This window comes from Phoxinus phoxinus (genome assembly GCF_949152265.1).
Source record: "Phoxinus phoxinus genome assembly, chromosome: 16".
NCBI classification, from domain to species: domain Eukaryota; kingdom Metazoa; phylum Chordata; class Actinopteri; order Cypriniformes; family Leuciscidae; genus Phoxinus; species Phoxinus phoxinus.
In genome coordinates, this window is record NC_136891.1 from 29,893,149 (window position 1) to 29,906,797 (window position 13,649).

Below are 13,649 nucleotides of genomic sequence, written 5' to 3' on the forward strand. Positions count from 1 at the left end.
TGAATACATTTTTTAAAATATATATATATTGTGAACAACAAGAGACCTCAATGAGTTTTTCCCATATGGACTTCCCTGTCTCCTCCATGTAGTATGACCTAAAAATAACAAATGCTATACTCTTCAAGCAAAAAAAAACACAACATACCTCAAACTGCAACTGTAGGGAGTTGATATCCATAATACGGCTTTCTCTCTTCTGATTGATCAGGTCTAGCTCGGCCGCCTGGACCTGCCTTTTACTCTTGGCGTCCCTGAGCCGATCGGAGATCTGCTTATGCTTGTTACCCTAGGAGAGGAAAAGACTGAAATGTTTTTAATCAATAATATAATCTAACCAACAATCTCACAGAGAAGAGATCGGATGGAGAACAGGTATATGGAATAAGACAAAATAGAAAGAAGAAACAGCAATCTGACCACTGCCTCCAGCTCCATCTCGAGACTCCTCTTCCTGTCCTTAAGTCTCTGTATGTCGCTCTGCTCTTTTTCTCTCTGTGTCTGAAGCTCCACTCGTTTACTCTTCTCCCACTCCATTCGCCTCTGTCGCTCTGCTTCCTGAGAGAGCAATAAGAGAAGGAGACTATATATGAATATTCTACATAATTACACTCCCATTCCTTTTCCTAGGATGAGAATTGGGACAGCACTCCACTGGTACAGTGTATATTAGAGTTAACTTATCACTTAATTAAATATATCAAATGCTAATTATTTAACACATTTAACCTATTTGGCTTGTGTAATGAAATGCAGAATTAGAGAAGCATTAAACTTTGCCATGAAATAGTGCATACAAGTAGAGTAATTCATAAATCAAGTTTATAAACAATGTATTCATAAAACATGTATGCATGTGGAAAAAACGTAAGGCTTTTCAGTGATATTCTAGTGGTCGTTCAACCTCTGTCTGCCCTTGTGTGCTCTACTTGCCTCATGTCGCTCTAATTCTTTCAGTCTTTCTTCTTCTCTCTGTCGTTCTAGCTCTCTCTGTCTCTCTATCCTCCTCTCCTCCTCCCTCTGTCTCCTCAGCTCCATCTCCCGGGTCTCTCTCTCCTTGCGTTCTCTCTCTTCCCTCTCCTTCTGTTGCCTCCTATCCTCCTCTCGCCTCTCCTCTTCTTTCCTCCTCTCCTCCTCTCTCTTTTGTTCCTCCAGCAGAGCCAAACGTCTTTTTTCCAGCTCTGCATTTCCTCTCTGGAAATTCTCTCTCAGTTTATCCTCCAATGACACTGAGAGAGAGAGAGACAGAAAGGTGAGGTAAGAAGTGTCTAATTCAACACAATACAAGTATTTTTACATATATATATGTATATTCAAAAAAAGTATGAATGTATATTCAAAAAAAGATGATATCATGAGGTAAATATAAAGCAGCATTTTATCTCAACACAAACAGAAGAGACTGTTTAGTTGTTTGTTCAGCTGAATCAGCTCTATTTAGAAAGATCATTTACAATACTGTGTAGAAATAAGGCCAGTGTGTGTTTGTAATGGGAGCATGTATTTGCATAAGTGTGCTTATATATATTTGCACACACTTCAAAGTTTTGAGGTCAGTAAGAATTAAAAATAATAATAATGAATGAATACCGGTACTTTTTTTTCAGCAAGTATGCATTAAAGCGATATCAAAAGGATATTTTAATGGACTTTAATAGATTTCTATTTCAAATAAATGCAGTTCTTATGAACATTATATTAATTAAAGAAAAAATACATCATGGTTTCCACAAAAATATTAAGCAGCACAACTGTTTTGAGCATTAATAATAAGAAATGTTTCTTGAGCACAAAATTTGAATAATAAAATGATTTCTGAAGGATCATGTGACACCAAAGACTGGAATAATGATGCTGAAAATTTAGCTTCACCATCACAGGAATTAAATACTTTTTAAAATATTTAAAAATAGAAACAGTTCTTCTAAATTGTATTTAATCATATAATATTTCGCAATATTACTGTTTTCACTGTATTTTTTTATCAAATAAATGCAGCCTTTTGCGCATAAGAACCTCACATTTGTTATGTTTTGAAAAAATTCATAAAATTATGCATAAAACTGAAAAAATGAAATGTTGTATTGTCCAACCTGTAGTAAAACTATAAATTAAAAGCTTAAACCGTAATAACTTATTATTAACTTTGCAATGTGAGCACCTTGAACTAGATAAATACATTCACATGACACTAAATGCATGTTATTGTAGACCAAGTTTAAAATGCAACACAATGTTTAAAATCTTTAATTACAGCAATTCTGTGTATATATACCGTATATAGGCAATATATTGAACACCCATAATCTGTTGATCACTATTATGTACAGTATATGTAGATGCAAATACCATAGCTCTTGCTTTTCTGTGGATTTTCTGGCTCAATCAGCTCTGTGTTAATCAGAGGAACAGGTCCGTTCAGCAGATCACATGACTTCCCTGTTCTGAAAAGCAAACACACACTCACGTAATTAAACACTGTCTCCTTTATAACTTGCTCATTTCAGCGTGGGCGGGCCTGTGTGTGTCTTACCTCAGTGAAGGTGGCACAAGGTCAGGAGGTAGAGTCAGAGGTAAAGGCCGCCCAGTCCTGGCCATTTCAACCAGGTGCATTGCTAGAATAAACTCTTCTGCTCTCAACTGCCCATCACGATCTACATCAGCAAGAGTCCTGCAGATAGAGATGTATACTGGACATATAGCCATGCACAAGCACACACTTTTGTGATTAACCTGGAAGCATTTTAGATAATAAATAGATTCATTATAATTTCGAATTACCCAACTGGCACCTAAACAGCAGACGTAACACTGTGGAAGTGGGTGTTTAACACACGGCTTAGAGTAATAAAATGTGATCCAGAGTTCTGGCTTCTTCTTTTTTTTTATCTCATACAATTAAAAAAAAAAAAAAGAATATGCATTAAAAATAAGTTACCTTTAACCAAAACTAAAGTAAAAAAAAAAAATTAAGGAAACCGTTTAATTTTCCCACTCACATTAAAATGTAGTAAGTTAAATCAAAGTGTAATGAACAAGCATGCAACTCTGTACATCAATAATGATCATATAAAATAAAGCCTATTTTAGGCTTAGATTTATTTGGACTTGGATATAGTGTTTTATATTATATTCTATGCAATATATATTTTATATAAATGCAAATCATCCTCATCAAATCATGTAATGTCTTTATTTATATATTATTATATATATTATTATATTTTTTTATCAAAATCAGTATAAATGAAAGGAATTGTGTAGTATACATAACAATATGTATAAGTCATGCAAATAGGAGGAAGGAAGTGCATGCAAATTATGTCTATAAAGCAATGTTCTTCTTGAAATTGATATTGTGAGTGCAGTATTTTGTGAACTCACCATATAGTGGCAAGCTGTGTTTGCGTGAGGTTTGATCCTGTGAGGGCATTTCTGACCTGGGGACCTTTAAACATACACACTAAAGAGTTAACGCACAACACACATGCAGAGATGCTTACACACTATCATGTGCTAACATTGCCATTTCCCTCAGCTTCCTGACATCTACAACACACACTCACCTGACAGGTATCCGCTCATCAGCTTGTCCAGGCCGTTGAACTGCTGCCGGTATTTCAGACGGGACGACTGAGGCACCGCCCAATCAGATGCGCTCATTTTGGGGGAGTTACTCGCAAGGGAGGTGGTGGAGGAAGAGTTAGAACTGCGGAAAAAAAGTTATAAATAAATTTGTAATGCTTTTCATTTTCAAATATAGTTTCTCTAGTAAATAAAATGATTTATTAATACTCTAAATATTACTGTGTATTGCACCTAATTAATACATGCATGACATCCTTGAATGTGCTAACTAATGCTAAATATAGATCATATTGATTATCCAAATCATGCATGTGTTCAGATAATTCCTGACAGTTTTTATTTGTACAGCACTCTTTAATTCAGAAATTGCATTTGCATGCATAATTATTTTCAAATGAGCTCCATTTAGCAGATGCTCATTAACACTAATATAATCCTTTCATGAACCATGATAAAGTAGACTAGCTGCAAGATCAGCTTTTCCTCCAGTGCTGTGAGATTCTGCTGTGACATCATACTTTTAATAATTGATATGTCTGAGCAAGGTTTGCTGAATCCTTGTTAGGGCCGTAATTACCACTACCGGGACCATTAAAAATCGTAATTAAAACTCATAATTATGAGCAATTCCGCAGTATTCCAACTCACTGCTGTCAGTTAACTGATTTTTAAATACAAAGATAACACTAACAGGATTCAGCTGCCTTCTACAGTTAGGAATTGGCTGGAATGATGAAAAATAACAGGATGAGAGGGGGAGAGAGTGTGAGATATGACTTAAATAACATGTAGAGTCAGGTTATGTGAGTAAAATTATGATTCTGACGATTCTCTACATATATTTTCACTAAAACATTTAATATATAATTTGATATTTTATTTATGAACAATTTCTATTAATATGTCTTAGTAGTGACACCAGTGAATTGTTGAACCTTGTTTTGAAATGATTCATTGAAACTTTAGGGCTTAAAAAAGTCCATTAAAATGATTGCGATATACATAATGTTGCTCAATTTTACATCACCAGGATAGTCATCCCAAATACATTGTGTATATTCGATATATCGTCCGGCCTTAGACCCAAATTCATTTTTAAACGGGCACTGAGCAGGTTTTAGTGGGTTTATTACATGCTTCTGTACCACCACAAGGAGGTTGGATGACTCTCGGAGGAACTCTAACAAGATCCAATTAAGATACGAGGAGACAGCTGTGCTGTTCAAGGACTCTATCAGCAAACACACTCTTATTTACTACAAACTTCTAGTACTGGTGAAACAAGCCCAGTTCTAAGAAAATCTCTGTCTTTTTTTAGCTCTGACTGAAACAAACACACTGTTGCCTACAACAGATATTACGCCCAATTCCAATACAAACATTGAACTTTGGGGTTCACACCTGCTAGAGCCAAGGTCCAAGAGCGAGTGAGATTTACTCAGACCACTAGTGGCTGGGAATGCTGAAAAGGTAAAAGAAGAAAAACAATTACTTAAATTTTTTATTACCGGTATGCAGTTGTAGATTATGCAGTTAATCAATGCGTAAAGATTTCATAGTAACGGCATAATACTGGTCTGTAAAATGCTGCATGTGAATGAATTCAGGATACCTGGTGCTAGTGTGAGGAGAGTTGCATTGCCGTTAGGTAAAGCTGGCACACTGAGAGAGTTGGGCATCTGAGGCAGTGGTCCTGACATTAGGGCGGGCGCAGGGACCAAAGGGGTCACGGCGGGGCCTGGGGGGATGGGCATTCGGATGGGCATCACTGACATGGCAGAGAGATTTGGCATGGAACCCATACCTAAAATAAAACAGACAGATTATTTGAGATCATTTCTAGAAGATTTATTGATACCATATCCTTTATATAGAGTATATATCAGACTATACTGTGTGGTTCAGGCTTATTTTCACTAGTTCTACATTTCTTTTACTTTTGCCGTCATCTAATGCTCACTTCAAGTCATCTTTAAAAACACTAATAATTGAATTACACTGAATGTAATCTGTTGAAAATCTCATGTTGAATATCCCTTTGTCATATTGTACGTTCATATGTAACATGTAAAATGATTGATTTTAGATTTTAGTGTTTTATGTTTAATTTATTTAGACATAATAGTAATTTTATTTCAGTGTTATTTTAGTATTATTTACATACGATTATAGTATTTATTAATATTTTGAATGAGCTTTTATTTTTATATTTTCCGTTTTCATTTTAGTTTAAGTTTTAGTCATTTATGCGTTTAAATGTTTTTTTATTTCTACAAAGCTTTCGTTTATTTTATTTCAGTTTCAGTTTTAGTCATTTTAGTACTTCAACCTATTTCAGTTAGTTGCCGAGGCAGCATTTGTAATTTTTATTTACGTTTTTTAACTTAGGCTACTTTTTTTTTTTTCAATTACCAAAAACATTTAAATATTTTTAGTTAACAATAACAATACTGTTTTATTTAGAGTGTTAATATTGACCATTTACACATTTTTGAGATTATATATGAAAAATATGAATATATTTCTTCATTTCAGCATAATCTAAGTCACAATCTGTAAAAGACTCAACAAACTTAACAAAGCAAACAAACCTCACCCGACGTTAAATAACCAGCTATCAACTCATACCAAAGCGTGATGATGATGTCATAACAGGGGTAGGCGTCTGCTTCATGATGATTGGCAGGTTGGATGGGAGGGGCTGACCCTGCAGCTGCAGTTTAATTAGTTTCATTGCAATGGAGAACTCCAATCTGTCCATCTTCCCATCCTTTCCTATATCCGCCAGTGCCCTGAAAGGAAGCAGCCATTCTCATCAAAAGTGGCTTACAGAGCACTAATTGCTATTACAATCCCAATGGAGAAACTCAGTTGGTGCGTAATGACAGAGCAGCATTATTTTGGGCTCGGATTTTTGTTGTGCTAACGTATTTATTTATGAGAACAAGCAAATGCTATAAACTCAAATCAAACTTTCTGTATCCTGCATCAGTAAATCTACATCCTGTTTGTGGATGGGCGACAGTGTTTACACCAGTAGACTAACCACAGACAGGAAGAGGTTACTTTTGGGAACCTCCACCCTCCGGAGAGGTATGTGGCTGGCTACAAATCACATTGTCCCACACACATTCATTTCACAACACTATTATGATAAATCCAGTTCTGTCATAGAAAACACAACCATAGAGACACAGTTTATTTGTATGCACAGAGATATACAGTGGAGTCAAAAGTCATACATGCTTAACGTATTTAATACAACTTTTTTTTTGTGAGAGAAATGGGAAGGGCAAGAGAGAAGAACCGGATTACGCATTTACTGTATGTACATTAAGGGTGTGTGTACGTGTGTGTACACTTACCAGATGTCTGCCAGGACAGCTGTGGGAAGACCAGACTGCAGGAAGAACTTTCGTGCTTGATCTCCTAAAAAGAAATAAAACATACAATTATTTGCACTGTATAAGTAGATTATATGCAGAATATATGTACCAAAAAGATTTTGTTTTGAAAGTCTTATAGTACAAAGTATATATATATACTCATGTATACTTTGCAAAGCGAAACTGCAGTAACAACAGTAATATTGTGAAATATTACAGTTTAAAAGAACTTTTGTAAATGTAATCCTGATGGAAAACTGAATTTTCAGCATCATTACTTCAGTCAGTCAGAAATAATTATAATATGCTGATTTGGTGCTCAAGAATTTCTTATTAGTATCGGAGTTGAAAAAAGTTGTGCTGCTTAATATTTTTGTGGAAACTGTTTTTTTCAGGAATATGTGATATAACGTAGGAATATAACGTTTAAAAGTGCAGTACTTATTTGAAATATAATTTGTTTGTAAAATTGTAAATGGCTTTACTGTCACTTTTGATTAATTTAATGTGTCTACACTCTAAAAAATGCTGGGTTGTTTTAACCCAATTTTGGTTCAAATATGGACAAACCCAGCCATTGGGTCAAATTTTTAAATTACATTTTTGATCCAACGTTTGGGTTTGTCCATATTTGACCCAAAACTGGGTTAAAACAACCCAGCATTTTTTAGAGTGTATGCAAAATAAAAGCACAGATTTCTTACAAAAAATAAATGAAAATCTCACTGAAACCAAACGTTTGAGTGGTCACAGTATGTGTGTGGTCTTACCTGACAAATAGCCCAGAGTGGGAGCCAGGGAGTCAAACTGTTTGTCATGTTTTCCCCTTTCTTCTGGAGTTATCGCCCAAATAGTAAAACCACCTGTGAAAACGAGAGGGACAGAGAAAGTGAAAGAGTTTAGATAATTATGTTCTGTCTTCACAAATCTCTTCCAAGATCAGCTGTTGTTTTTCTACTTTCTGGGTCTTGAAGTTCCTGCCAGTTCTCTGCGAGATGTTGTCTGTTGCTTTGACAAGGGCTGTTGGCTTGTGTGATCGAGGCATTAGAAATCTCTGTCTGGCTGCAGGGAGGGAGTGAGGGAGGCTGCATATTTTCCACATTTTAATGGAATGATGGCCCCATTAATAATTATTAAGTATTATTATTGTAAACCATGATGTATTTCAGAGGCAGCAGGAGAAGATCCATCTAAACTCCCAGTGCCCAATAACAACTTGCCTGCCACTTAACATGCTGAAAGTGGGTCAATCTCAACACAGCTTTCACAGAGAGTGCTGAAGACAAGCCTTTTATCACCTGCTGGTGTTTTTGGCACTGCTCTTAATAGGTGCAGACAGCACTTGGTTTGAAAAATACAGCTAAATAGCAGCTCGGACCACATTGTTTGCTTCAAACAGACTTTAAAAACATTGTTTTCATACCTACTGTATGCACGTTATAAACATTTATATAAACAGAAAAAGTGCATATATTAACAATGTCGCAATTGCTAATTAAATATATTTTATATTAATGAATGCATTGGGAGGGACAAATGTTAATACACCCACTTACAGTATTTATTATTTCTTTCTCAGTCTCGCTTTCTCTCTGGGGAGGACAAACAGTACTTTCAGCTCATGTTTCCTGCATTGTCAGCAGTGCTGAGATTCAGAAAAAGGCCATCATGATTAATTAAGTGCAGGTCTGTGAAATCATGTGATGTCTTTCTTTATGGAAATTTAGCCCATTCACCAAAAGATTAAAACGATTTGACCATTTGAGATAAGCAGCCTTTTCTTCAGGAAACTTTTTGTGACAAAAAAAGAAGCAATTAGTCCAACCTTGAACAAAGTAGGTGCACTCAGAAATTTTTATTAAAAAAAGATACATTTCTAAATAAGTTAACCGTTCTTCCATATGTTTGAAATCACGTTCCCTCGCATGACTTCATTCATATCAGTAGTCTAATAAAAGCCGTTTTATCTCATTTTTACATGAAGCGGGTCACCGTGTGACAATGTGTTGTTGATGGTGCACCTTTAAAGAAACGTTTTCTGAACAGCTTCAAAAATGGTTTTACATTGTGAAGCATATATTGTAGGCTGATTATCTAAAACAATTTGCAATAGTAAAACAACAGCTTTCCTTCTCTGCAATGTCATCCTATTGTGACGCACAGGCAGTTACAAGGACATTGAGGATGGTTCATTTTAAGTCATTGAGTCTAAAAGCAGAACCAGGGACATATTTACATTTGGGGGGAATTGTTGGGACACCGCTCATGAGGCAAACACTGTCCCGAGTAAAAAAAAATAAAAAATTTAATATGGCTGAAATAACCTGGCTATATTAGTTTACATCAACAAAAAAAAAATTCAGCACTAAAACAACTTTTAGTTATTGTTTCTTTTTATAATACATTTAAAGACAATCAGGTCTCCTAACATTGAAACGTGGCAACGGAGTGTGTCAGTGTGGGAATCAGGGAGTGTGTGATGGTGTATTCAGGTGCTCCTTTGGGAAATTTTAATCTCTCAAGGCGACACAGTGAAACATGTAATCAAGCTTTATTACTTATTCAGGCCCATCCAGCTATTAAAGTGAAAGTGTTTCTTTGTTTTCAAGAAGTATCAGGTTTGCTTTTGTGCTAATTCAGCATTAGCACTTATACAGAAACAACTATGCAAATTTGAGATACCAACATACACGTATTTAATTTACAGAAGCATAGAAAATGTCCTTGCATCCAAAAATACCAAACATTATAAACAAACAATATCTGTTTATCTACAGTGCACTTCCAAGTTAATTACACTGTGAAGAGGCGACTCTTTCCCAAAAGCGCAAATGGGATTAGCCACTACACACACATATAAATGAATGAGTACAGAGACAAAATAAGCACCCCAGCACACACACACACACACACACACACACACACAGAACTTATTCCTAAAAAATGCCAAAATGCCCTTCACTGTGCTGACATTAGCATTTATTTGAGATGATTTAGCATCAAATATACACCAGCCATTACACAAATATGACTGATCTCAGAAACCAACTACTAGTGTTCAAACCTGCAGCCTCAGCTTCCCCACTGTTACCACCACCCTGACGCGGCATTTAACAAACACACCTGAAAATCCCTCCTGGGATTTTCTTAAAGTGAGAAATTGTATCTTTAATGTAAATGCTTAAATTTAGCGAAGGCTTACTTTAAAGTCACTGTCAGGGTTCTGTCACTTCGGTCTAGTCATTTCTTGTTTTTGTGACAGAGCCCTGACACTCCTGTTTTGTCTTGTCTGTGTGCCTTGTTTCATGAGCTTTCATGTCTTATGCTGTGTTTTACACTAGCTGTGTGCTTTCATGTTGTCTCGTTTTGTGTGAGCACATGGCTGGTGATTTTTTTTACTGGCCATGTGCTTGTGTTTTTTGTCATGTTAGGTGTGCGCACATGGCTGTTATGTTTCCTTGTGCCATGTGCTCTCCTGTTGATTGTCTAGCCCCTCCCATCTTGTTACCTGATTAGTGATTCATTTGCCCCACCTGTCCTCCCTCATTACCTCCTTTGTTTGTTCTCCCTATTTATACTCCCTGTGTTTACAGTCCTGTGCTGTTTTGTCGTCGAATGTAGCTACCCCTTGTGTGTCCTGCCTAGATCCTGTTGCCAAGTCCAGTCTGTCTTGTTTTTCCCCTCGGGTAGTTTTTGTTTGTATTTGTTTTTGTTTAATTTTATACTTGATAAAAGCTGTATTTCTCTGCACTTGAGTCCTCGCTACTTCCACCAACCCAAACCCTGACAGTCACATTACAAAACACACCCAAGATATTAAACATACTTTGCTTGCTCTCTTTCTCTTGCTTATCTTAAGATAAATATTTCATTAAACCATCAGCAAGAGCGGACTTGAACCACAGCAAACTGGTTCTTCAGATTTCCTTCACAAACAAGTATATGGTACTACCAAGTTTCTGGACATTTACTGTACGCAATTGTGTTTAATGCTTACAGTGCCTTCAAACTAATTTTGTCCATGGTGCCACCAGAGTACATTTTAAAATTGTTGTTTTAAATTGTACATTTTAAAAAGTTGTGATGGAGGCAGATTTAAATCACAGAATTAACCGAAATACATTAGGTAATACAATTTTGAAAGTGTTTTTAAGAGCAAGTGTAGCAAATATTCAAAAACCTGTTAAAATCCTTTCATGGAGTTTAGCAAATATTAGCATATCCCTATACTGTATAAATAGGGAAGCAGTCATTAGTAACTTTCGACTGGGTGTGTTCTATACACACACTGTGCTGATTCTGCTGAATCTAAAAAAATGTCTGTTATCAGAAGAACATTTTGATAACGATTAAGACTGTTCACTCAACAATATTCTACAACACCAAAACCTCGGATATATTTTTCTCAGAGAGCAGTTCTGCTAATGTTCTATGCTGTAGTGATTCAGCACACAAGCCAAATGCGTCTGAATTATTCTCTATAACCTCATCATCCTTTTAAAGGGATTGTTCAGCTAAATTTGAAAATGCTGTCATCATTTACTCACCCTCATGTTATTCCAAACCCGTATAACATTCTTTTGCAGAACACAAAAGAAGATATTTAGTAGGCTGTCTGAGTTGCTCGCTTCTAAATAATAAAACTGGATGTGGACCAGCAGTCAAACTCCAAAAAAAAAAGACAAAATGCATGATAAACAGATCATGAAAGTGGTCCATATGACTATATTCCAAGAGGAGGCATTATGATAGCTTCGTTTGAGGAACAGGTTGAAATTTAAGTTATTTAAAGTCAAGCCTTTAGCAGTCATGGTCACCATTCACTTTAATTGTATGGAAATGAGCAGCTTGGGCATTCTGCTAAACATCTCCTTTTGTGATCCACAGAAGAAAGTCAAATGGGTTTTAAAATACACAAGGGTTAATGGATTTAAAGAAATGTCATGCCCTTGACACAAAAGAGCTGTGTTCTTACCATTCATGACTGCAGGTGGGATGTGAGGGATCCTCTACTCGACCGGCTGGCTAATACTCATCTGGAGAAACAGAGAGAGAGTGTGAGGAGGATTTTACATGTAGAAGAGCAACAGAGGACACACTATGATGGGAAGAGATAGAGGTGAAGCAAGAGAGAGAGAGACTGTGAACAAGTGAAAATAATTAAATGGTAAGAAGGAAACAAGTAGAGAGTAATGATGAGAATGGAAAAGAGTGCTTTTAAAGATTGGACAAAGGGAGATGCATCTCTTCTCAGCTGCTTTTGAATATTTCGTCCATTGTTTCTATCCATTTTCTGCTTACACTCAATCATGTTGTTTGCCATAACACACATGCATACAACAATCCCCCGTGCACCATCACGCACTCACACACAAACAGGATATTGATTGTGCCAGAGTGTTTTCGCCTAATGCAAAGCGATTGTTCGTTTCTGTCTTCTCTCTAAAGCTCTTTCTGGGAAACTAGCCCTGCATCTCACAACTGAATCCTATTGGTGCTCCACGGGCAGATTGAACAAACACAAACTCCCAAAACAACTGAGGATCTCGGAGCCCATTTAAACACTTGCTGGAAACATCTAGAAGTCCAGTTAGGGTGAGAGTTACGGTGCCCATGGCTACATTCACACAGCAGCAGATTGTCAATCATGTTCAGAGTGTTAAATATGGCACTGTTTCTACATCTGGTTACCGAGCGACAACCATGTTTTATAACCAAAATTTGTTGGTTTGGGCTGTATAGATTAGAACAGCAATCTGTGTGTTTTGTGGATTATTTTTTGTTAATCATTCACTAATGTTAGGGCTTTCAAAGTCTTCTGGATTGTAAAAAGAGGCAAAAATAGGTATGTTGTGTATGAGAGAGTGAGACGGATTATATAGGGATATAAAAAAATATGAATAAATCCTGAACTGGAACATTTTGAGAGATCTGAAAGGATAAAAGCTGCAGGAGTGTGAAAATGCCAAACAATTTAGATGTAGTAATTAATCCTAACTGACACAATACAATGTCTTGATATTAGCAATAAATACCATTAAAAAGTGTGGGGTCGGTAAGATTTTTTAAATGTTTTTGAACGTTTTCTATTTTAATAGCACATATTTTAAATGTATTCTTGTGATATCAAAGCTGAATTTTCAGCAGCCATTACTCCAGTCTTCAGTTTCACACGATACATTCTTTTCAGGATGCTTTGATAAACAGAAAGTTCAAAAGAACAGCGTTTATTTGAATTGTAAAAAAAAAAAATTAACATGACATAACATCAAAAAAATCATACTGACCCCAAACAGCCATAACAGTCAATGCCAAACACTGGCTGCATGAATGTAGCTTAAATCATATCATGACCTATATTGCATGTACTACATTCAATCTTTTTATTTTGCCTAAGCTGAACTGTATACCCGCTGAACGTGGATAGACATAGATTCTTCCTAGTTAAACTGTCACCAGTGTGAGAAAGTTTCATGTGTCCAAACACTAAAATAAGATGAGATGTATTTTAGTCAGGGACTTCAGCTAATATTTATTTACAATAGAGCAGAGGGAAGCCAAGCCCACTGTGAAATTGTATAAGCCATGAGATATCGCGATATTAAATCATGACGGTATTGTTTGTCAAGGTGAAATCAGCATGACTGAGTTGAGTTTGTGGCAAAACTTTTTACA

General features: G+C 36.1%; 1 protein-coding gene across 2 annotated transcripts in view; it reads right to left on the minus strand.

Moving 5' to 3' along the window:
• The window catches only part of itsn2a (intersectin 2a), a 42,410-nt gene that overhangs the window by 16,137 nt on the left and 12,624 nt on the right, over positions 1-13,649 (minus strand). For both annotated transcript variants that reach the window (XM_079584378.1, XM_079584377.1), the window contains exons 2-14: positions 11,950-12,010; positions 7,745-7,837; positions 6,954-7,017; positions 6,217-6,380; positions 5,201-5,392; positions 4,990-5,050; positions 3,567-3,709; positions 3,385-3,448; positions 2,534-2,671; positions 2,350-2,444; positions 934-1,229; positions 421-558; positions 149-289 (exon numbers count right to left, since the gene is read on the minus strand). In XM_079584378.1, coding sequence (XP_079440504.1) covers positions 149-289; positions 421-558; positions 934-1,229; positions 2,350-2,444; positions 2,534-2,671; positions 3,385-3,448; positions 3,567-3,709; positions 4,990-5,050; positions 5,201-5,392; positions 6,217-6,380; positions 6,954-7,017; positions 7,745-7,837; positions 11,950-11,956 — 1,596 coding nt within the window. In that variant the 5' untranslated portion in view covers positions 11,957-12,010. The remainder of the gene's footprint in view (positions 1-148; positions 290-420; positions 559-933; positions 1,230-2,349; positions 2,445-2,533; positions 2,672-3,384; positions 3,449-3,566; positions 3,710-4,989; positions 5,051-5,200; positions 5,393-6,216; positions 6,381-6,953; positions 7,018-7,744; positions 7,838-11,949; positions 12,011-13,649) is intronic.